General features: G+C 55.3%; 1 protein-coding gene across 2 annotated transcripts; it reads left to right on the top strand.

The window, feature by feature from the left end:
* The first annotated feature begins 15,193 nt into the window (after positions 1-15,193).
* On the top strand, positions 15,194-21,289 carry MLN (motilin). 2 transcript variants are annotated; one of them, XM_037134452.2, is made up of 4 exons: positions 15,194-15,310; positions 17,016-17,132; positions 20,237-20,323; positions 21,103-21,289. In XM_037134452.2, exons 1-4 carry the CDS (start codon positions 15,194-15,196, stop codon positions 21,157-21,159), a joined length of 378 nt encoding a protein of 125 aa, XP_036990347.2. In that variant the 3' UTR covers positions 21,160-21,289. The 2 variants fall into 2 exon arrangements, with proteins under 2 accessions (XP_036990347.2, XP_053524997.1); XM_053669022.1 differs by having other exon boundaries at positions 20,237-20,362.
* Positions 21,290-25,196: the final 3,907 nt, after the last annotated feature.

Raw genomic sequence — 25,196 nt, 5'->3', positions numbered from 1 at the left:
CCCGCTCTTTGCCTGGAACAAGAATGCAGATCTCTGGCCTCGCCCTCCCTGGTCCTCATGGGAACCAGACCTCCCCTCTGGGCTTTCTCTTTGATTGCTGTCTCCCTCCTCTCAAAATGAGAGACTCCTCGGCCTTGCCTTGTCCTTGCCCTTGCCCTTGCCCTTGCCCTTGTGAAGGGATGGGGTTCCTAGCTGGTGTTGGGGGCAGGGAGCAGCCCTGATGCTTGCGTCCGCCCTCTACCTCGGCTCGGATTGACTTTTTACCTCCTCTCCCCTCCTCTCTGAGCTGTAATTAGGATCCTTCCCCACGCTCGGCAGCTGCGGTCATCACCACTCCATGGCTCTCCTGATCACGTTCCCCTCCTTGCTATCCTGCGGGCAGGTTTCCAACACGTCTGCTGTCTCCAAGAAAAAGACAGAGGGATGTTGCAGACAGAGGCTGAAGGTGGCTGTGGTGTGAGATGGCTTTCTTAGAATATGAACAAGGCCAGCTCTGACTTCCAAGACGGACCTGTCCTGGATGGAATAAAAGGTCATGTCCAGACTCTCTGCAGGGAAACTAGAAGAGACCCTCATGCCCCCCCCTCTAACCACCTGTCGTTTGTGCCTGAACCTCCTATTTAAGGATTTATTCCTTTGGAAAGGGCATGTTAAAAATACAACTACTCCTGGCAGGAGACTAAACCGTCACAGTGATTTCTGGTAGACATCTGTGCCGACTCCTGCCTGGGTTGCCGCCCTCCTCTGCTCTGCTCCCTACCACAGCGGTGGCCCCCAGGGAACCACATGTCCCGGGCTCCTTGCCTGTGGCTTCCTGTTGGGTTCAACCCACGGACGCCACCGGCTGGAGACCAGTGGGAGGGAAAGGAGCAGAAGCCACAGTATTTCTTCTCTCTGTCTGGTCTGTGGGGTGTCTGACAGCGGCTGCTTACCTGCAGCTTCCCCAGTTTGTCCCCTCCACGGTTCCAGTTCCCTCTCGACTCCCCAGGTCCCACAGAGCAGCCCCAGACCCTGGGCTGCTACTGGCACCATTTGTCATTGAACCTTCATCACAGGCTGCGGCAGATTCCTGCCATCGGCCACCTCCGGGTTGTTTCCCCGTCTCACGGTTTAGCCCTTCCAGCCCCTCTGCAACTGCCTCTGCACATCACAGCCCCTCTGTTGAACTGGCCAAAGTTCTCCTTCCCACTTTGACCCCCACTGACACAGGAGTTCACACTTCAAGTGTTCAGCATGTGCCACCTCCTCCCTCAGCCTTCTCCACCTCGGTAAATAACCACACTGCACTCTAGTCAAAGCCTAAACACCACCTTGATTCCGTTTTCCGTATAGCCGGTCTATCACCAGCTCCATCTCCAAACACGTATCTCCGGTCCTGGGTTTTCATCGCCCCCATCTTCTCTCACCTGGCCCATAGCCTCCCCGCTTTTTTGCTTGACTCCCCACCGTCCACTCTCCACACAGGGTCTGGGCTGATCTTTACAAACAAAACTCAGACCGTGTCCTCTCCTGCCAGAAACTGCTCAGTGGCATCCCATTTGAATCCAGGCTCCTGTCCAGGTCAATTAGGGTGCACTCATTTGTATGACCCAGAACCCATTTCTGGCTAGCTTGAGAAAAAAAGGCCCTGCTGGAGAACATCGGGGCCCCATCAGAGCCCTGATATCAGGAGACTTTAGTCTTGGAAAATAGGCAGGAAGCATATTTTGGCAGGACAGACTATGTCCAAGGCCACTAGGTCCACATCCCTCATGAGAAACCAGAGGGAGCCTGACTTCAGCTTCTTGAGACTCAAAGGCCTGGGCAAGAGGAAGCGGTTGGCCAAGCCAGGTGAATTGCCATATCCTAGCCAAATGAGAGAGCTTCTGGCCCTCTGCCTTCCCACTGTGTGCCCTGAAAGAGAAAAGGGTGGATGCTGGAAAGCCAAAGCATAATAAATTTTCATGGATGGCCTTCAGGTGCTGTGTGATCCAGCTCCTGCCTCCTCCTCTTCATCCCAGTTTACTCAAACACACCCCACCCCACCTGTGGGTTCACTCTCTTGCTCACCTATCAGTTTCTAGAACATGGCCAAGCTCTTTCTTGTCCCTACAGTCCATGTCCTTTGACCCAGCAGTCCATAATCCTCTTACTTGCCCCACTTTCCCTGCTCAAGGGATGGGAGGGTTGAGGGGCCTGATCCCACGTCTAGTAGGTGCCCCGGCCACACTGCAGTCAGCTGTGGTGAGTGACTCTAATCCAGCCTTCTGGGCCAGCAGAGCCTGGGTGCTGTCTGCACAGCCCTGGGCCCTGGGCTGCTTCCCACAAGGGAGCACCCTCCCCCAGGCCTGGCACCTTCAAGGGGTGCTTCTCCCAGAGGCAGGGCTCCCCATCCTCAGCAAGCTCCAGAGTCCTGTTCCTTCATGTCCCTTCACTCAAATGCACCTCCTTTGCCTCCCCGCACCTCTTTCATCACCAGCAGCTGCAAAATTTCAGCTGGAAGCACAAAAGACAGGTGCTTGCCTTTGGCTTTATTCTTTTAAGGAGAAAAAAAACAATGAAGAGACAAACCCTAGGAAATTAAGGAGGGGGGGTAGAAAACCACCCCTGTGTTCTGGGGGAATGTTAAATCAGCAAATCGAAACACCAGGGATGAGAGTGAGACTGCCTGGGGCCGGGGGCGGGGGGCTGTCACACGGTGCTCCCACGAGGCAGTGTAGTGATGGCGGTGCCAGGCTGAGGCTTGATGACAGCATCCCTCTTCTGCTGGCTCCTGAGCACCCTACCGGAGCTCTCCCTGGCCCCTGGGCCCTCCTTCTTACCCCCTCCAGCTTACACAGTATGGGTGGGGGAGGCGCTCTGGCCCCTGCCCCTCCCCACGCCCTGCCCATCATTTAGGAGAGTGCTCCCTCGTGGTGCCGTGATATAGAGATTTACACACGCTGGGCCTTCCCCCTGCTGGCACAGAGTTCCCAAAAGCATCTTTTGTGGTAATATTTGGTCTTTTGTCCTTGGTTCCTGAAACAACTCCAGAGCCATAAAGGTGAAAGGGATGTCTTGTTTTCATAACAAGCTCCTTCCTTTCTACCACAGCTGAGTTTATGTTAATGAGGTGGCTTTTGAAAAGCACCTAAAGGTGGGGGCTGGTTGCCAGGGGAACTAAGCACATGATCGGAGGGTTAAAACTTTCAGCCCCTTCTGCCTCCCAGGAAGGCGAGAAGGGCCAGAGATTGAGTTCAGTCACCAATGGCAAATGATTTCATTAATCATACCTATGTAATAAAGCTTCCTTTAAAAAAACCAGCAACGGGGTTCAGAGAGCTTCTGGGAGAGCTCCCACACCCACGCAGGAGAAGCGTGGTGCGCCCCGACTCCTCCTCGGAAACTGAAGCTCCTGAGAGCTCAGCACTCCCAGACCCCGCCTTCTGTGCCTCTCCCCCTGGCTGTTCCTCTGTATCCTTTATAATATTCCTTATAATAAGCTGGCAAACGTAAGTGATGCCTCTCTGAGTTCTGTGAGCCACTCTGGCTAACTAATCAAACCTTAGGAAGGGTTGTGGGAACCTCCGATTTATGGTCAGCCAGTCAGACCTGCACTTGTGGTCGGCATCTGAAGCTGGGGAAGGGAGGGGAGTCCTGAGGGACTGAGCCCTTAACCCATGCGGTCCGATGCTATCTCCAGGTAGATGGTGTCAAAATTGAGTTAAATTGTAGGCCATCCAGCTGCTATTGCAGAATTGATTGAAGGTGCTAGACAAAAACTTACCTTTGTGGAGCTGGCCTAGCAGGAGATTGTGGCCTCCTGGGCTCGCTAGGGCTCACCCTTCTTGTCACTGTTTGGAGACCTGGCCCTGAGTGGGTCTGCCTAGGGCCAGCTGCTAGTGTGTGGGTTCTTGACTTTGTGCAGGAAACTTTTCACAACATGAATCCAGGTGACTATGAAGGTATTAAAGCTGGGGGCAGTGAGACAAGGAAGGACTTAGCATAGAAGATGCAACAGGAGAGCCCAGGCGGGGCTGCTTTAGTTCACTGGGAAGTCAGAAAAAAGGGGGCCTTGGAGACAGGACCAGGGGGTTAATGCAGAACAAGCTGATGCTGCCCACTGCTCCCCCTGGTTGCAGGTCTCATAGGGTCCCTTAGAGACTAGGAGGTGTGTGCCTGTAGGAAAGTAGGAGACAGGGGAAGATGCAGGCGTGGTCCCCAGAAGGAGAGCTTGAGCTGGGTCCTCTGTCTTGAGGGTTTTCTCTCTCTCCTGCAGGCGGGAATCTTAGGGGAGGGCTCAGGGGAGGGGTTGCAACAGAATATTCATCAGTTCTCCAGGTGTGCTCCTTCAGGGGGGTCATTAGTCATTGCAGCTGGTCCTGGTGTTGCTCACCTGGTTTGGGGGCTTTTCTGGGCATGGAGCTGAAACCTGACTGAGGCCTAGATGTTATCTCCAGGGAGGTGACCTTCTGGCTGTGAACTCCCCAGATAGTCTTTTCAGCTGTCTGTCTCAGTTGTCCTGTTCCACTTGCCAAGGAGTGTCCCTAGCTTCTCACTACCCTTCCTCACTCTTTTCCTCCTCTTTCCCAGAGAGAGTTTAGCCCTTGAGAAGTGGATTGCATTCCTGTTATCAGGGCATCAACACTCAGTCCTCTGGTCACTAACTATGACCTTGGGTCTACCGAACACAGGATGGTTCACGTGAATTAAGTTCCCAGGGGAAAGAAAAGAGAGAGTGCCTGACGTCTGTGGAGAGGGACCTAGCAGATGTAGCTACTCCAGACAAGGCTGTGAGACAGGGTGAGGGAGGGAACAAAGGATGGTTGGAGACCAGAAACCTAGAGAGGCAGCCAGTGAGATGGAGCAGGAGCTAGTGTGTGTGTAAGGTGGGTGTGTGGACAGCTGCCCTCCCTGGAACCTGAGCTGGACTCAGAACTAAAGGGCTCACACAAGACCTTGGTCCAAAGCTTGTGAGTCGGAGGGAAGGGCCTGCTGCTCACTGGAGCAGCCACCACAGCACCCGGACTGTTTAACCCGCTAATGAGCCATCTCATCTCCTCACAGCATCTGCCCATCTGGGTCTGCGGGAGCCTGGCCTCATTAAGTGGTTACATGTCTTTCAGGACAAAGTAGGGTCTTCTGTGCTCAGTGCTGAGACTGTCATCATGAGCTCTGAGGGAAAATGACAACAGGACAAATTGGATTCTCCCCTCCCATATGGACCTGTCAAGGCCAGAGGCTGAGGGAAGGAGGGCTGGGCATGGCTGCTGGCTGGCTCTTCACTTCAGGGCTCTCTTCCTAGAGAGTTAATAGAGAGTTGATAGCTTCCCACTCACAGCAGGAAAGGCTGGGAGCCAGCCCACACTCCTCAGCATCCTCCCCAATCTTTTTCTCTGAGTTCCTGGAAGGACCACTCAGCACCCTCGCCAAGGAGTACCCCTGAGTGAAGGGTAGTCATTCCAGAGATGCAGCAGGCTGGGGGGCTGCTGCTCTTAAGGGAAAGGGAAATACGTCCAGGTCAATTTGTTTAACTTATTCAGCCCTCCTAGTCCCAAAGTGGGGAGCCTAGCTAACTGGGGCAGTCTGGTGCCATCAGCACCAAGGACAGTGACCCTGGTCCCAAGCAGCCACGGGTTCCTGCAGGCTAAAGGATGGGAGGTAGTGCTAGGCCTGAACACGGCCACTCCCATGACTCCGAGAGCCTGTCCTTTCACTGCAGCTTGAAGGGACATTGGCTAAGGAATGTCACTGCCAGGCCAGTTGCCTGGTCATCAACCATTCCCTGTGCCCTGCATGGGAAGGCAACTAAAGCAAGAATTTAAAAGCCATAGCCTCACTTCAAATCCAGTAACGTGGCTGGCCAGAAATGTGTTTTTGGTCTCTGGAGAGGGTGGAGGTTGAGCGTGGGGGGTTGCTCAGGGCAAGAAGGAAAGAGAAAGAATCAGAAAGGGAGAATTGGTGACCAGAGAAGGAAGGTCCCTGAGGCTTGCATGGCTTTCCAGCACTTAGCCAATGTCTGCTCACCACCGCCCCCACAAGCCCTCCAGGTGACTCTGACGTAAGGAAGTTCTCTCCTCTGGACCCTCCGGAGCTACTGCTGTCAAGGTGTGCAGCAGCACCACGCCCTCCACCGGAGCAAGCGCTCCTGCAGGCGTGAGCCGTGCTATGTCCCAGGGGTCCGCCCCCAAACCCAGTGCCTGGCACAGAGCAACCCTGGGCAGGTGGCTGTTGACTACACATTGACTAGTTCTTTGCCTGAAGCACAGTACCCACCCTTGCCCCCATTGCCACCCACGACTGGGCTCAGCCACCCGAAAAGGAGACTCACAAAACTCAGGACCCTCGGGAGCTCGTGTGTTACACACGAAGGACATCTGGCCATTCATTCCTCTTTTGTTTCCCGTGTCTAAAAAGAGCTCATGCATATTCCTTCACGTAAAAGCTCTGAATTTGCTACTTACTTCTAAGACACCCAGAGAATTTCTAATCTACTGAAATGACCTTAACCCTTTTCACACTGAACAAAGCCCTCCTGCAGGTGATCCTGCTGCCACCAGCGACTGCCTGGGTGTGGCTCGGAGTCAGAGGGGCGCTCAGCTCCCTTGCATTTTCCGTTCTCCGCAGTGGAATCCTGCACCAGGAGGGTTCTTGTTGGGTTGCAGCCGTTTTTGCAATTTATGCCTGTGTCCCTTAGGAGCTTACACGTGTCTATTTTAAATAATTCCTTCTTTTTTTACTCCTTTTTACAAAGAACAACTGTAAGTCTTCTCTGAGAAAAGATTTTCTTTGGGGTGGAATTCAGTTCTGACAGTCAAACATGCATGAGATGAGCCCTGGGTGAATAATCATCAGATGAATTATCTCTGTGATTGGCTCTTGCCTGACACCTGGGGTGTTGTTCTCTCAAAGTCCTGCAGTGTTTTTGGCTGAAGTTTTCCAGTAACTCGGTTGCTCTTTTAAGAAAAATATTAGTCTAAGGAGTGGAAAAGGAAAAAGAGGGGTGGGTGCTGCCAGGAAAGGGGCAGGGCGGCTCTAGCGCCCCTGCTTTGCAGCTGTTGGAGCTCTTGGCTTGCTTAACAAGCAGGTGAGAGTCGCCGAGCCACTGCTTGGGCTGCTCTCTCCAAGTGACCTTGCCCTGTGTGAATGCAAGCTTGTCCCTCTGACTCGGCCTACTATCCCTATTGGGATTGTAGGACCTAGCCATTTGGTACACATAAGAGGTCGCGGGGGTCAGGGACCCAAGGAGCATGCTCACTGTGGTGGCAAACCAGGTACCTGCTGAGACAGACTCTGATGAAGGGCTGCAGCTGGGAATGGCCCCTGAGCACCGGACCTGAACAGCAAACACAGTCCCCTGATTCCTAAGTGAACTCCTCCTCCGCCACCACCCCCCAGCTTGCCCAGACCCCACCTGACCACCCAGCCCTGGCTCCCGGCCATAGAGGAAACAGAATCTTCTTTCTTTTCCTGCCACTCACCTCCAGGGAGGACTGGTGGGAAGGCGGCCTGGGCGACTGCCACCATCCTCAACGGCAGGGACCGCATGTGGCTCACTGCTCCCATTAGCAGCGGCTGGCAGTCCCCCAAATCCCAAAACCGGCAGCCTAGCAGATGTGGGGAAGCCAAGGGCCAAGATTTGCTGATACAATGGAAGAGAAAGAGTTTGGACAGTTGGCTCCCTTCACCTGGATTGGGCTGACATCTGAAACCACTTTGGCTCCCACCCACACAGTGCAAAACCTTCACCAAGACTTCTCTGCATCTGAACATGAAAGAGCAAGCTTTTCTCAACACAGACTTCCTTAATCATTTATGAAAATGTGTCGGCTGCCCCTGTGTCCTCGGATCAGGGAGCTGGGAGCTGCCTGTCCTGAAAGAGATGAAGAGAAAGGAGAGGTGTTGGCTTATGAGGTCCAGCCTTTCTGTGTAGTTAACTTGTCACTTCCAAAGCCATCTGCTTTCTCTTCACGCCATCTACCATCTCCATAAAAATATAAATACATATATTTAAAATTTGATTACAAGGAGACCCCGCATCAAAGAAGGAGCAATAAAAACAAATCCTACGGAAATACAGCCACAGACCCAGCTTCCTAGCACCCACATGCTGCCCCTGGGAGAAAAGTTATGTGACCCCTTATGCAGGTTTTATTGCAGCAGCTTTTGTGATAAACGCCCATAAATAGAAACGGAACCCAGAAGCAAGCTGGCAACAGGGACATTTCTGGGAGTGTGTTAACCACCCGGGGGAGTATTGACCGGGAAGTCGGCAGGAGTGCCGTTGTAAAACTCAGCCCAGTTCCCAGGTTCTGTGCACGCTGTCAGTAGTCCATGAAGCCGAACCGAAAAGCAAAGCATTTTATCAGATGGTTTTGGGTCCAGATTGTTGGTGAGCATTCAATGGGCTCAACAGGACGTCGGAGGTGCAGGAACGCGGGTGCAAGCAGCAGACGCGACGCACAAACCATAAGCCCAGCCCATGGGGACGAGTGCTGGGTGAACGCCGTGCTTGCGTGTTTTTCTACCTGCCTGATTTCTATGCTGGGGACCTTGGGAAATGGCAGTGTCGGCTGTATGTCACTTCTCAACAAGTCATCTGTGTGTTCTGAAAAATGACCCTGAGCCACAGAAGGAAAAGAATAAAAATACCCCATAGGTCACCAAAGCCTGTGTCCCCTGGGCCAGGACACAGTTGTCACCTAAAATACGCTCCCTGGGGCCTCGCCTGCCCTGGTTTCAAATGCCATCACCATCACCTAGTATTTCTGCCCGCGAGCACAGTCGCAGGCGTCCAGCTCTGTGAGGGACATCCAGGACCTCCACCCTAAGCAGAGCGACAGCTCCCCCGCCCTCCCCCACTGCCCGTGACCTGAGGAGCTGGGTTCTTTGCCTCCCCTCGGCCTTCGCTTCACACCAGCAGCGCACATTTAATTCTCACCCGTGTTCTGGGCGAGCCAACCTTCTGGGACCTTCCACTTTTCAGTCCTGTACCCTGAGCACCTGCAGCGCTCGCTGACTTGTCTCTCAACTCGGGCTTCCTCTGCAGCCTCCCTGTCTCTTCCAGGGAGGCGAGCGAAACCAGAGCGGTGTGGGAGAGCCCGTGCCTCTCCCGGCAGCCCCGGTCCCAGCCTTCCTTCCTTGCCGACCCCTCCCTGCCACCACGTCCTTCATCCCAAGTCCTAGGGGCCTTGATGTCATCTGTCTAGCAGCTCCCCTGGCCATTTCCAGCTTGGAGTTCAAAGGTCCTGACATCTTGCATTAGGTCTCTGTCCTACCTGGTGTTTGCTACATCTCCCAGTTCAGTGTCATCTGCAAATTTAATTACCACGCTGTTGCCTCACTGTTCCGGGCCATTAATGAAGATGTTATGGCAGAACTCGGCAAACAATGTTTTCAAGGTCACAGGGAGAGGAGAGCTAACCCGCTAATTAACACCTCTGCTCATCGCAGGAAAGAGGCATCGAGTGCCCCTGTGCTGTCCAAGTCATTCCCCCTGAGTTTCGTTAACTTCCTTTCCCAGAGGTAGGTTGGGTTTTATGCTCCCTCTGCTGCACATGTGTGGCAGTTCCCATTTACAGAATGAAGACCGTCAGAGCATGCCCCGCTTATGTTTGTATTCAATTTGTAGCAGGAGAAATAGCCACTAATGAGCATTTGCAGGGGAGATGTGTGCACGGCGAAGAAGCAGTCCTGACCAGGCTTGCTGTCACCATCCCTCCGTGTCTGAAGCACCAACTGTGACTGTGGGAACACACACGGAGGACCAGGGCACCTGGCAGAGAGGGGAGAAAAGATGTGGCCCTGCTGAGATGGTTCCAAAAGGGCTGACCCCCAAGGTCTGCAGCCAGGAGAAGCATGAGGAGAGGTCCCTTCATCCCTGCTACCACTGCCTGTGACCCTGTGGTGCACCGTGAGCCCTATAAGGTAGAGTCCCCGCTACATTACAAGGAGTAGCCCATTGTGAATGCTGACTTGCCTGTCTTCCACACCAAATTGCCGATGTCATACCGCAGTCCTGCCAAGGGCCGATCAGAAGTGCTGAGTCACAGGAAAGACCCAGAACAGTGTTATTCGTGCCCAGAAAAGTGACCCCCACCATTTACTACTTGCAGCACTTCCCTTCTCCAGTCTCTCCTGGCAGGCCTGCCTCCTAACCCTTTCTCAGATGGACTGTCTTAAAGGTATCTCCAGACCAGAGCCCAGCCTGGCCCAGCCGAGGCAGGGCTCCCATCTCGGAGCGCTGGTGTGGAGGGTGGCGGGGAACAATTCCCCTGGTGCTTGGTGGGTGGTCTGGCCCATCACCTGCAGTCCTCCTGGGTCCGGTCTGAACTCTCCAAGCCTACAGACACACAGGAATACCAGCGTCTGTCCCGCCAATCAGCACAGACTCATTATGCTCCAATACCTGTGGGGAGGTGGCTCAGGGGAAGGGGGGCGGGTTTGTAGAATTTGGACCAGGCCATGTTAAGGGCCTTCTCCAGCTGTGCACTGCCATGTGCTCACACAGCAGACACTGAGAGGGGAAAAAAAGCACAGTGGATCCTGAAACCAGACTCTTGGGTTTAAATCATGACCCTGGCATGTTAAAAGCTGTGTGATCTTACAGCAGTCCTTTACCCTCAGTTTTCCCACCCGTAAAATGGGATCATAGCCACACCGACCTCATAGGATTGTTGTGAGATTTTTAAAAGCTGATAGGTGTTGTGTCTGGCTGTCATTTATTACACCTGGAGCATTATCCACATTCCAGACACTGTCGGGGTCAGGAGCCAGCAAACTTTCTCTGTAAGGCCCAGGCAATAACTATTTCCAGCTTCGTGGGCCTTCATGCCTGGCCCCGCTCTCCGGTTCCGCTGCTGTTGCCCCGAAGCAGCCATGGACCACACACGGATGACTGTGAATGTTCTAAAAAAAACCTTATTTGTGGACACGGAAATTTGAACTTCACCTAAATTCAAGTCACTAAATATTATTATTCTTTTGATTTTTTTTGAATTATTTAAAAATGTAAAAATGACCCTTAGCCGTGCGGCTGTATAAAGATGGGTGGGGGTCTGGATCGGCCCTTGTGTCCTGACACAGGAGCCCGGGGCGCGGGCAGAGCCTCCCCAGGCCTGGGGACCAGGGGCGCCTTCGCTGGCCGCAGGCTGCCTTGACCCCACTAAGGTCTGTGACCTCATCTTAAAAGCCCTTCTGGAAATGGGTGGTATATTCAGACTCCAGTCAGGCCAAGGTTAGGAGATGGCCACTCAGTTCCAAGCTCCAGCATCTCAAGCTCCAGTTCCTCTGAGATGGATGCAGTCCGGCCACTGGAGGAGTTCCGGCCTCGCCTCGGAGTGGAGTACAGAGACCATGTGGCCGGGAAGCCTGGGGAGCCGGGAATTTGGAGGTTGTCGGGGTCGGGTTTCAAGCACTACAGGTCTTTGTTCCTCTCTGAGGGGAAAAGCCAGAGCCACACTGAAGGGCTGACAGGGGCCAGGTTCCGGGACAAGATGCGGTCCCCATCTGGATGTTGGGGCAGCCTCTCCGGAAGGTACTAGTGGCCAGCGAGGTGCAGCTGGGGACGTGGCCTCTGCCTGCCCAGACCCTCGGGACTCTACACCGTCTGTCCCAGCTGCCTCCCTTGGTTTCCGGGCCTCACTCCTCCCTGCTCCAGTGTCTGCACCAGCGTGACACTTCTGTCACAGCACCCTCTTCAAGGCACCATGAGGAGCCCAGGCCCCCCCATCATCAAATTCAAATCTCTCCTTGGTTTCTAAGCACCCACACACACAGACCCCAGACTGGCCCTCTCCCAACCCACAGAGGGGACCTCTTGTGACACCCCCGCACTGTGGCTTCCTCCACGCCTGTGGGTGATGCACTCCCTCCCTCTGCCACAGCTGGCCACGTCAGCCTCGACCCCTGTACGAAGAAGAGACTTTGTAGTGGGGTCACAGAGGAGCAGTTTAATTGTGCTGCAGTTTTCTTACCTGTAAAACGAGGGGGGGGGAGTAAGAGCACCCCTCATGAGGTCACTGAGGTTTAATTAGATTACGCACGTCAAGCACTGCCAGGAGCCCCAGGCGAAACAACGCAGCCAGCAGCAGCAGCCCAACCCACTCCAGAACGCACCCACCTCTTCCCTCTTTGAACCTGGAAATTGACCATTAGAATTACACAATTACCACACCACATTTCCTGGATGAGAGTCCCGTCTCTCCATTTAGGCTACAGGCATATAAACCTTCTGTCCGCCCACCTTATGGATTTCCTGGCCTCCCACGGGGCCTCTGGTGCCCCACAGCCCGGGCCTGGACCGTCATTTTCCTTCCATTAGTCCACTGAAACGCTGCGCGCACTGCCGAGCCCTTTCTTCCACGAGGGGCTTCAGGGGGAGACTGCAGGGGAGTCATCTTCCCAATACGGTGCTCTGACAGCCCGACAGGGAGTGCGATCGCCAGAGCCGGCCTGGAGATGCTCAACAACATCACAGATTTCAATAACAAAAAAGAAAGGGCTTTCGTTAAAATGACCCTCTGGGCAGCAGCTTGGCATTCAGAGTGGACAGGAGAGTGCCGGGGGTGGGGGCTGCTCTCCACCAAACCCCGGCTGTGGCTCGAGGAAGAGGCTTTTCGGGAAAGCCCCACGGTCCACCGCGAGGCAGGCCCTGCCACTGTTTCCATGAGCCCCAAGAATCCAGGCTCCCCACCCAGAGCCCCCAGAGGTGTGGCCAAAGGTTAATGGGCTCCAGAGGGGAGACTGGAGGTATATAAGGGCCAGCCGGGCCGACCAGACACCAAAGAACAAGCGGAGAGACCCGCCAGGCCCGCACGGACCGACCGCATTCGCACTGTGAGTAGCCGTGGAGGGAAGTCGGGGCTGGAGGTGCTGAGGACGAGACCCGGGGTTGACCAGCTCCCACGTCCCTCTGCCACCTTCACATGCGAGGCTGGGATTCCGAGCGAGTGCCCCAGCTGATTTCCAGGAGCAGGCTGAAGGCGCACATAGCAAGCAGAGGCAGGGCTGCCCTGAGGCAGGGAGGCCGGAGGGGGAGCAGGTGAGTGCAATTCCTGGCAACAGAGAGGCTGTTTGGGGTCAGTGGTGCCACCAACTACCAGCCAGAAACCCAAGCCAAAACCTTCAGCAGGAACAAAGGACCCCACACGGCAAGGAGGCTTTGCCTTGGAAAGTTAAGGGGAAAGCTGCTCCCTAGGACTGCAGGCCTGGGAGGGCGGTGGGGGGGGGGACAGGCGCCGCTGGTCCAGAGCTGAGTACGTGAAGGCACAGCCCCGCCCCGGGGATGGAATGAGAGATCCGCACTCGACACCCAATGAGCAGCGGCCCCCACCCCCAGCTCTGTGCTCCCAGAACACAAGTGAATGCAGGTGACATGGATTTTGCCTTTTTTACTTCAAGTTTTCATCGATTCTTACGGAGTGAATTAGATGCCAACACCAGAATGGAAAGGGATCTCCATGAAGGAATGGGACACCATAAATGTGACACACCTGTGTCCTCTGGGAGGGACAGGCACCCAGAGAATGCAGAGCAGAAAGATAGGATCAGTGGGAGGGACCGTGATTCGGAGCTCCCCACCCCCCGTGTCCTCTGTCCTCTCAAGGTCCTACAGGAGAGGCGGGCAGTCTTCGGTGGGTGGTGGTCCTCCCCACCTGCCTGGAATCTGTATGCAGCTAGCGTGGGAGGCTTTGGCTGTCTGAACACTGATGGTTTTGCTCATGGAGTTGTATCGAGAGGAGGGAAGAAAGTAGGACAGGGCCACAGGGTGGCAGGAAGGCAGAGGGAGTGCTCTGCTGCGTGCACGTGGTTTTAGGTGCCCGAGGAGCCCGGTCCTGGCTGAGAGGCAGGACACCGGGCTTGGAAGACTCTGTCCAAAGGCAGAGAGCGTGGGGCCTGTGGAGAAGCCCGGAGGCCAGCTCAGGCAGGTCATTCCTATTAAACAGAACCCTGTAGAAGGCTCCCAGGGGCCCCCGGAAGCTTGTGATCTGAAACCCTATAATGGTTCCACGCCTCCTGCAGCAGAGGCTGCCCTGGTCTCCCCTCCTGCCTTGGAGGCCGGGCCCCTCGCCTCCTGCGCAGTCCACCCGGCACAGGGGCATTGGTGCCCCGGGTACATTCAGCAGGCCTGCCCCCCAACACCCTTATCTGCCTTCTGTGACCAAAGGTAACATGCGGCGAGGGGCTGGGAAAAGCACCAGGCCTCAGAAGGCCAGGCTTCCAGCCCCCCACTGCCTTTGAATGAGTCCCTCTACCTCCCCAGGTCCCTTCCCTCCCCAGATCACACCAGCGCCCAGGTGGACCTGAGGATTGTGTGGGAAAGGGTAGGAGAGGGACTCCTGGCACCAATGTAAGGGATCGTCCGAGGCTGGCACGCAGCAGACCCCACCCTCTTCCCCACGGGACCCTCCTGACCTTGCCCAGAGCCCAGCCAGCTGACCCCTTCCCAAGTCTCTGTAGTCACCGCATCACCTGCTTCCTGCCAGGTCTCCACAGCCCACCTGGACATAGCCACCTCCTGAGATACAGGAGGGCCCCCCTACACCTCCCCTGCACTCATGACATGCTGAGGTGGGCGGGGGTTGGGGGGGTTTGCAGGGAACAGGTGCCCCCCTGCTGTTTCTACATGGCGGTGAACAGGCAATTAGAGTCACGGGAACTGGGAGGGGCTCATTCCAGAGTCGGCACTGGCCCCAGAGCGCTGCGTGGGGACCCCACTCCCAGCTCTTGGACACTACTCCTTCTGCCTCTGCCTCTACACAGTCCAGGATCTTGGCCTGGGGCTTCCAAGTACAATTGGGTCATCTGGGCCTAGGTGCATCCCTTTCAACACCCTAATTGGCTGAGGGAGCAGTGTGGGTCTTGGGGCATAGTTCTGTTAGTAATCCAGGAGTTTGTTCTCAGAGACACAAGGCCCCTGCCACTTCAGGAGCCTAGCTGACCTCACCTCTGACAAAGAGAAGGACCCACAAGTAGAGTGATTCTTCCTGGTATAGGCAGGGGCCAGACGCCTCTCCCGGTCAGCCCTCACAGCTCTGGGGCAGACAGGGGGTTCTGAGCTTATCTAGTGAAGCCCCATACCAGGCCCACGTCCAGGGGGGCTAAGCAGCCCACACAAGATCACACAGCCACAGGCAGGCAAGGCCTGGAGCTGAGGGCTCGGCCTCCATCTGATGCAGGAGTCCGCCGCTGCCCCAAACTCCAGGACAGGAGCCCCTCTTTGTCCAGCTTCAGGATGGTGTCCTGCAAGACCGTGGCTGCCCTGCTGGTGGTTCATGCCGTTGCTCTGCTGGCCTCCCAGACAGAAGCCTTCGTTCCCATCTTCACCTACAGCGAGGTCAAGAAAATGCAGGTAAGAAACCTCCTCTGCTCCCCTCCGCAGCGCGGCCCAGCCACTCACAGCCCTGCTCAGCACTGAAGACGTGTGAGTGTTTCTAAGGCACAAGTGCCTCTTCAGCAAACCTACGTTTAATCAGCTATGCCAGTGATACTGAGGACAGCATGAAGGACCTGGCCCTGAGAGAAGCCCAGACTCCAGCTGTCCCCCTGGCCGCCTCTGCTCCTCCACCGGGGCCACTCACAGGTGTCAGTGGAGTGACATCTTTTCCCACTCCTGCTCAGCCTTCCAAGGAAATTTCCAATTGACAAGTCAATACACTGGGTGAGAGGCCAGACATACAAGGAAATCCAAGGCAGCTCAGGAGCCAAGACACAAACACAGGGAAGATTCACTAACAATAGAAGACAAAAGGGAGATGTCACAGGCAGGGGGTGATTAATTGCCCAACAAGCGATGCTGCTGGTAAGTGCTGGGTTCAGAGGAGGGAGAAACCGCGATGGGCTGGTGCCCGTTGGGAAGCCTGCGGGGATGGGGGGGCTGACACCCAAGGAGGAGGAGGACGGGTGGGGCGACTTCCGGGGAGCAGGGGCACAGACTCCCGTCTGGAGCCCAGGAGGAGACCCAGCAGACGTACTGTGTCCTCCGGGAGGGAGGGGACGGCAGAGCCTGGGGACAGCTGGGCTGCCGGGCCTGCCTCCCCGTGACTCACTTGACACACATGTTTCTGAGCGTCTGCCAACACTGGTTTCTTTTGCCCAAGGAGACGAAGAAATGGGACTTTTGCGTCCCACCACTGGGGGACGGAGGCTCCCATAGGGACAAATGCCTAAGTCAGTCCCTGGGAGGGCGTGTGGCCCCTGCACCTACACCCTCTGTCCAGGACAGGCACCCCTTGCAGAGACAAGGCTTCACCCAGATCCCCTGCTTCAGGGACAGAGAAACTGAGGGGGGACCCTGAACACACCGTCCTGCACCCGCCCCCTCTCCAGAAAAGACAGCCTGCTGTTCTAGAACTGCCCCGTCTCAGGGCTGGCCCTGAGCTGAGCCCCAAGGGTGTCCTCAGGGGAACCAGCACAGCACTGCATCTGGTCCGAGTGCTGTGAGGCCCGGCAAGCCCAGGGCTGGACGGAGGGTCAAACTCATTGGAACAGAAACTAGCAAAATGACAACCAAAGGGCGCTTTGCATTAATCTGCTGTGTGGTTTTGCTCCCCGTATTTGCCAGGCCATGGGACTTTTAGGAAGAAGCTGCAAACTTCTTCCTCCATAATTCTTCTCTCTGTCTCACCCTTTATAAACCACCTACCAGGAGGGACTCCGGTGTCTGGGCCACCCCAGGGTGCCCTCACAGGCCAGGCTATCTTGCCACCTTTTTTTATGGGCTCTCTGCTAAGAGAAACACATTTTCACACTTAATATGCATGAAGAGCATCCATTATTTTCAACATTTTAACTTAATTAACAGTAACAATCTGGGCACAATGTTTCACTTCAAAGGCACGGACTCCTCCCCATGCTGACCGGTCAGGGGCAGCCTCTGGGTGTCCGCGACTCCTCATGCAGGAGGCGCCTGGGGAGCGGGCGGGGGGGGGGGCGGGGGGCGGGGGGCGTGGGGGGTGTGGCCTGAGGGGAGCTCAGGCCACTTGGCACCTTGGGCGGAAACAGACGAGGGCCATCTGGGAGGAGGGCAGGTGTGATTTTATCCTCTGACCCCACAGGAAAAGGAGCGGAGCAAAGGGCAAAAGAAATCTCTGAGTGAACAGCAGTGGTCTGAAGACACGGGTGCTCTGGACCTCGCAGAGCCCACAGGGGAGAAAGAAGACCAAGTTTTCGGGGTGAGCGGACAAGGCAGAGAGCCTGGTGCGGGCCTCCCCCACCCCGGCCCCCAGCCATGGGGTGCACCTGGGCGAGGCGCTGAGCCAGCCGGTCAGGCAACAAACTCCATCCTGAGGGGAGACAGACATGTGCTATGAGACACTAAACCATTTTAGGCACCAAATAAGGAGGTATTATAGAGCATGATGGGGTGTGATTTGGGGGCACTGATCTGGGTGGGGAGGGGGCCAGGGAAGGCCCCTAGAGGAGGGGACATTGGATTTGAAGCCTGAATGATGAGAAGGGGCCCCTCCCTGTGAGGAGTTAGAGCAGGGACGTCCCAGTAGAAGTGCAATGGTCCCGCTCAGGAGGCACATGCTGGGTTTCGGGTCCTCGAGGCCAGGGTGCCCTGAGAGAGGGCAATAGGTCGGCAGAGTCTGGTGGGCCAGAGACCACTGGACAGCATGGGGAAGGCAGTAGTCAGGGGGCAGGTGCAGTCCTTGGTCGGGAGAGAGGTAATCAGGACGAGGTCCCTCCACCTAGACAGGACCCTGGGAGGCAGCCGCAGGCCCAGGGCCCCAGGCCTTTCAGCGACACTCTAGGATGCATGGATCGCCCCGACTGGAGAGCCTCGAGTGTGTCCAGCACACCTCTGTGACTCACAGTCATGTATCCAGGACATGAACACTCCCGCTACGTGTGTGGCCCCGGAGACAGAATAGTGAGTGAAACTACAAACCCACTGCCCTCGTGGCACTCCCAGTGGTCCTCCGCCCAGTGGGCGGCCAGAACAGATGCCAGAAGGATAGGCAACATACCACAAGCAGGGTAATGAGCAAACTTTGTGGTATGGCAGACCGTGATATGTGCAGTGGAGGAAAATAACGCAGGGAAAGCAGATGGAGTTGGTTGTGATTTTAAAAGGGGTGATAGAGCAGATTTTGTGGTTAGATGGTATCAATGTGAAGCCCTGAAGAGAATGAGGGACAGAAGCAAAAGAATGTTTGGGGGAAGAGCAGGCCAGGCAGAGGGAAGAGCAGGCGAGGCCCTGAGGTTCCAAATACGGAGCATTCGGGACGATGGAGAGGCCGGGCGGCCGCGGGGGAGGGACTCTGGGGAGAGTGGGAGGTGAGTCCGGACTGCGGACTTCACCTTCTCTGGACTTGGCTTTCACTCTGCTGACTGGGAGCCTTCGTGGGCTTTGGCGGAGGAGGGACATGATCTGGTTTACATTTTCAAAGAGTCTTCTCAGTTTCTGTGTTGAGAACAGGCCGAGGGGAAAGGCAGAAGCAGGGGGACCACTGAAGAGGCCGCAGCAGTATCCGGGGGAGGGTGGTTCAGCCCAGGCAGTCATGGTGGGGGCAGAGCAAAGGGGTCTGATTCTGGAAATATTTTGGAGTTAGAAACCCACAGGATTTGCTGAAAGAACGTATAAGAGTGTGAGAAAAGAGAAAACTGACGTCAAGGATTTGGGCTGGAGCACCTGAGATGGTGGAGCCTGTGGTTGGCTGCAGGTTGACAAGAGGAAGATCAGGGACCTGTGAACTGTGGGATGCCTGTCAGGCAAGTGGGGGAGACGCTGTATGGGCAGGTGGATATATACGAGTCAGCACTTCGGAGAGTTCAGGGCTGGAGACATATGTGAGAGTCATCAGCAATTAGATGGAATTCCAGTCCAGGACAGGTGAGCTCGTGATGTGGGTGTGGGTAGATGGAGAAGGGAGAGGCCCCAGGACCGAGTGCAAGGCACTTCCCTATAGAGATGCCTGCGGGGGTGGGGGAGGGAGACTGACGTCTAGAGAGAGTTTGGGCCTTGCCAAGGTCACGCAGTGGTCAGGGTAGAACCGAGCAGCCACCTGAACACTAGCAGGTGATCCTTCCACCCCCTTGGGTTGCCACAGCGTGCTGTCCCCAAACAGGGAGGTCAGACGTATGGCCCAGGAAGCAGTCTTGGTGCAGTCACTGCGCTGGGCGGGAGCTCCTTCGGCTCCTGAGGAGGAACCGGGAGCGATTCACTCGGCTGGCAAAGGGGAGCTGGCTCGAAACCGCCTTCTCGTGTGCAGCGGAGGCAGTCAGTGCGGTGACTGAGGTTTCCATGGTACACGCTACGCCCAGTGCAGTCTCTCGGAGGCTGTTGGAGTGAGGCACCTCTCCTGCCCTGTCCATCTCCCTAGAATTATGCCACACAGTCCAGGAAGATCCTCAGGGGTCATCCAGTCCAGTCCCCTCATTTTACAGTGAGGAAGGCGGGGCCCAGAGAAAGGCGTAACCTCAGCAAAGTGAATGGCAGAGGCCAGGCTGGGACCCAGAGACTCCCAGAGGAGCGCCCAAGGTTGCCCTTCAGGCATCCGGAGCCCATTCCCCAGCCCTGGAGAGCCTGGTAGGAGGTGGAGAGCTGGTTTGCCAGCAAGATCACTGAGCTAGGAAGCTCTGGGGGACAGCAAGATCAGTCAGCACCGCTGACCCTGCCATGAAAATCTCTCTTGGTGGCAAGCCTCCAAACAGGTCCTCTAGGCCCTCACTCGTGTCTGCACAGTGCTAGAGCAAGTGTAGCTTGGTGGCCCTTGGCATTGACCCTGGAGACCGGCTCCCTGGGTATACTATTTTCTTCCTCGCTATTTAGCACCTGTGTGGCCTCAAGCAAACTATTCAATGTCTTTGTACTCAGTTTCCTCATTTGCAAAATGGGGGCACTAATAGTCTCTGCACCAAAGGGTTATTAAAAAGTTTAATAATAATACACTAAGGCACTGGGGTGGCACCTGGCCCATGGTGGTACATCCTTCTGGGAGACAGAGGAGGGGAGTGACCTGCCAAGTCAAAAGCCAGGGGGCTTCCTGACAGCTCCACCCTCCCAGCCCAGCTTCCCCACCAGGGGTTTGTTAATCATCCTCCCAGAAGGTCTCAGTGGTTTCCACGATCCAGCCCCCCGGTTAGAACTGGAGAAGGGGGGGGGACTGAAAATGGGGGAGATATGAAGGGGGTGCCAGAATTCCAAGCTGGCCCTAGAAGCCCAGAGGACTGGGCAGGGTGGGGCCAGCAGAGCGGGGTGGCTCCTACGGGGCACCCAGGGGTTAATGGCCCTCTCCCTGCCTCACACTTCTTGTTAACTCTGCCTTCACAGCTGACTGCTCCCATGGAAATTAGAATAAGGATGGACTCCAGGCAGCTGGAAAAGTACCGGGCCGCCGTGGAAGGGCTGCTGAGCGAGGTGCTGCTGTCCACCCAGGACGGTCCAGCGGGAGTGTGGGCGGGCATCACTGCACAGGGCCAGCCTCCGCCCACCCCGAATTAGCGTTTCAGCAGTGAGCAGTCTGAGCCGGGGTGTGGGGATGGCCGTTTGTTTGTCTGCTCTGCACCTGAGAACTTGAAGCTGCTTTCTCCTACAAGGGTGCCCTGCCCTGCGGTCACTAAGCCTCATCATGGAGCAGGGCAGGCTCAGGTGGCTGCTGGAGCCCGAGGAGCCCAGCTTCCAGCCGGGGCGTCTCCAGGGCCGGCTGATGGCTCCGGCTCGGAGCCCAGACACCTTTCTGGCAGAGGGCTACAAGGAATGACAACGCTCCAACCCTCCCCTGCTCCAAATGTGTCCATTCCCTCCCCAAACACTGTGGTGATTTCTCTGAAGGAAAAAGTGCGGTCTGGCCAAAGCCTGCTTTTTTTTTTCACCATTCTGCACATCAAAGTCCTGAGCCTCCTTTGGCCTTGCCCAGTTCAAGGTCTGGGCTGACAAACAGCCACTGATTACTTCCCACAGTCCCCAGGAGAGGAGAAAGGCAGGGAGGAAGTGTCAAAAGTGGAGAAAGGGGTTCAATGATCGCCCCAGGCTACAGGGGAAGGTAGTAGACCTTCCGGAGCCTGGCAAAACACGCCCCTCCCGGGTGCCCTCCTCCCTGGGACCTGCAGGCAGGTTGACACGGTGGTTTCTTTCACAAGCTCATAAGCAAGCCTGCTGCCACTACTGAGCTGCAACTCTTTGCTTTCCTCCAACAGCCAAATGACAGTCCATTCCACTCCTGGGAGAAAGAGGCAGGTGGCCACCAAAACTGAGAGCGTCACCCCGGGGAGGCCCCGGAAGGCTGCGTGGCCCGGCGTTGGGACTGGAAGGAAATCACCTTCTCCCAAGCTAATCCCCCTCCAGCAAATAAAACGTGAAATATACATAAATGACTCTTTTATTTAACATCTTAATTTCCAAAGGTCAATCTCAGATCATGCCATAATGGGAAAAATAAAGTTCAGAGGGAGTTTGGCCACAAATGGTGCATACATTAGCAAAATGTGTGTCTTTTCTGAGTTCAAATATTAATTTAGACCACAGAATTGGAAGATTTGCTGCACTGGCCCTTCTGTGAGAGGTGAGGAACAGGCCCACAGCGACGGCGTTTTCTGCCCACACTGAGTCTGTGGCTGAGCAAGGGCTGGAGTCAGGTCTCCTGAATCCTGGTGCATTTTCTGTTCACCAACAAGCTCCAGGTGTAATGGGCCAGAGATGTGAAGGCCTCTGCACAGCCCCTTGCCGACCTCCTGTTGGCCTTTAACCTCAGTGAACCTTTGAGAAGCACGGCGGTGACACCCGCCTGCAGATGAGAGCATGGAGGCACCAGCAAAGAGCAAATTACTATTATTATTGTCACCCTGTGACTCCATGCTCCAGCATCTGCAGCAAAATCACACCACCAACCCACTTATTTCTGCCTTCTACACAAAACTGGATGGGGCATTTCATTCTAATTGAATTTCACATTAATGAATGTTCATTTATTTATAAGCTGGGGCCATACGGGAACCTTAGGTTACCAGCAATTAGACGCAGTGCCCGCTCCATATTTCCGCCCACACGAGCCAGTGCAGGGGCTCAGCCGGAGAGCAGTTACTGGAACAAGAAAGCCCCAGCCCTTGAAAAGGACACTCCCTTGGGGTGCTCTGAATACTCCCAAGGAACACCCAGACCCTCGCCCGCTGCGGTGCAGTTTCCGATGCGCTCCAATGCACCACTGTGAAACCCAAGTGCAGCTGCAGGGTCCAGGAGACGCTGCCAAGATGCCAGGTAAAAATGGAGCCAGGGCCACAGCAGGGCACATGGGAGAGAGAGGAGGAACACAGGAACCTCTAAGGCCTGCAACTGGGAGGAACTGAATCCAAGACTCCTGGCACCGCCGAGTCCCGTGCCAGTCACTGAACTATCTGTAATGCACTCCGAGAAGCAGGAAAACAAAATGCTCGGTCTCCTCCCACGTGGGAAAGCACAGATTCATGGCGCTTACTTGCCCATTGCTCAGACCCGCCCCTACAGCGAGACCGCCTCCCCCGTCACCAGTGGGGTGCCCGCATCTGGAGCAGAGGCCCCAAGGGCCCTCTGAGGAATTTTCTCTAGGATCCTGGAACTGAAGAGCAGCCTTGGAACAGGCGCCAGGGAGGGAACTAAGACCCTTAGGAGATTCGCCTCATGTAGTCTACATCTCTGTTTAATGGGAATTGGATCAGCAAGCACAGCCCCTGAAGTGTGAGGGCACTGCCTGTTCTGCAGAACGGCCCTGCTCAAAGCTCAGTGCTGCCGCTGGCTTGTCCGAGACCCCCACTCGGCTGCTTCTGATGTGCTTCTGGGTAATGAGCTGCAACAGGATCCACGGCCAGCATCCGTATGCACTGCAGCCAGGGCCCCATTTTGATGTGTCCGTTCCTTTCTTCTCTCCTTTTTCTCCTCCTACCACTGTTCTCACAATCGGCTCAAATAATTCTTTTCCTCCAACACAATCCTCCAGTTTCTGGGACAGCAGACTGGATTGCTTACAGGACCCGCACAGCCCTGGAAGAAATTAAAATTGGGGGAAGGTTGGGGAGGATCCTGTGAGCTCAGCCAAGAGAAAATGACCATGTTTTCACAGAAGTAAGGAGACACGGTCCTGACAAAAGTGCTAGAATGCCGGGACCAGGACTCAGCCCAGATCAGGTGGGGAGGGGCCTGGACTCTTCCTCACATCTGGCTGAGGTTTGTCCAGCAAAATCTGCAAGACTCTGTGCAGACGCCTGGCAACTAGGGACAGTTCCAGATCACCCTGTCTCCCTGTGGAAGGCACCACATGCATAACAGGACCACAGGTAATCACAGCGCAACCTGAACCTAGATGCACAAGACGGAGATGATAAGACATTTTCTCCGTAACCACATCGGTGTGATTTTATAATTACTGAGCTACATAGATTTGCAGTGAAATTGAACAGTTAAAAGCAAAGAGTAATTGCCTGGTATCTGTACTCTGTAATTTAGTGTAATCTAATCATGGACAATGTCCAAAAGAAACAGTTTGAAAGCATTACATTTTCTTCACACACAATTCATTTTTGACATTGGGGGATGCATTCCACGCCTCTTAAGGAATGCTCACCCACAGACATCAAAGTGTGAGAGAGGCCAAAAGAGTTAGAGTTTTGTCTCATTGTCATCAGAAAAGCAGGTGACAAACCCGCCCATTAAACCCATCCCAGCATTTCTTGGTGATGCCCTTTGCCCCCTCATTGACCCAGAGAGATGGAAAGGGTCCTTCTCTTCCACACAGTGCTGAGATGGGGCAACGAGATGCTGGGCAGTGCGGGGCCATTCCAGTCCAAATCGGAGCCCCAAATGGCACCCACACTGCACCTTCTTTTCAACTACACTCTCCCACTACCCACCCCCCAGTGTGATGCCACCATGATGCGGCTTGAAGGAAGCCCAGAATAGCTAAGGGACACACGAGGCCAACAACAAGGTAGATCAAGGACAAGTCTACGGTCCCTGAGCATCTCTAAGGACTTGATAAATGTGTGCAGGGCCTTGCGGGAGGAGGAGGAGGAAAACGGAACCCACTAAAAGATTCACGGCTGTCACTGTGGCAAGGCTCTGCTGAAACGGGAGGTCAGCAGGACGGCGCGCAGTGGCCCCCTGGGGATCTCGAGCACCTTCCGAGCAGCCCCTCGCTGTCACTGAGTGTGTGGATGTGGTTACTAAGTAGATGTAGACACTAGAGCTTGTTTTTCCTCTTTTGCCTTTAATAAATCAGGAAGACCAACCGCAACATGAGCTGCTCGACTTAAAAAAAAATCACAACAAAGTGACGAGAAAGGAAGGTGCACAGGGCAGCTGTTGACTTTGCAATATTGCCCTTTTCTTTAAAATACAGACAGGCCCAGCTGAGGAACCACGGTGCCAACACAGAAAGGCGGACTCAGAGATGGCCCACAGGGCTCACGGGCAGCCCCCCATGGGGCAGGGGTGGCAAGGAAGCACTGAGGCCCTGCCCTGGAGGGGGGACAGGAGGCTGTGAAGGAAGTTTGGGGACGGTTGTGTGGAGGAAAGTGAACAGCAACAGGCTCACTTCGCTGAAGCAGGGAAAGCTGATGGAGGACCCAGAGGGGCTGGCAATCCAGGGAGGGACAGGGCTGGAGCAGAGAGCTCAGCAGGAAGAGGAAAGGCAGGGACCTGGAGGGAGGACTGACTTGTGAGGCTTTTACTAACTGCCTTTTCCTATAAGATGGTGAGGGCGGGAGGAAGCACTGATGGACTCACACGCCCGAGGTGGGGGCACACTGCCACACCAAAGGCCTGCTGGACCCAGCGAACAAGGCCTGGGACGAGGCCAAGAGCCAAGGCCGAGAGCCACCACGGAGGCAAAAGGGGGGACTGTGGTGGGTGGGGGGCACTGCTGGACACACACTGGGTTCCAGGCCAGAGGGAAGACACATGGAGGGGCGGGGAGTGTCAGCTGGCCCCAGGGGTGTGCGGCGGCGGCGCTGGCAGCAGCGTCTCCAATCACAAGGAAACCTGACAAACCAACAAAGTCCACACTGGGCACTACCACTGGGGTGGCTCTAGTGGAGTCTGTATTTTTCATCACTGAGACCCATTGTGATGATATAGACAGAACTCTGCAAAATGCTGTGACTAACTTTGTTGAAGCATCAGTTTCCAGCCCTCTTAGAATACATAGGGCCAGTACTGATGCCAAAAGGCTCATTCTTTACATATTGAACGACACAGCTGCAAGCAGTTGCACAAATGTGACCAACTCATTTGTCACGCAAATGGCGCTTCAGAAAGAAATAAA

This window comes from Artibeus jamaicensis, unplaced genomic scaffold (genome assembly GCF_021234435.1).
Source record: "Artibeus jamaicensis isolate MK-2021 breed Jamaican fruit bat unplaced genomic scaffold, CSHL_Jam_final contig_1539, whole genome shotgun sequence".
Taxonomy (NCBI): Eukaryota; Metazoa; Chordata; class Mammalia; order Chiroptera; family Phyllostomidae; genus Artibeus; species Artibeus jamaicensis.
Note: the sequence above shows the minus strand (reverse complement) of the source record. Positions and strands in the feature narration are given on the sequence as shown.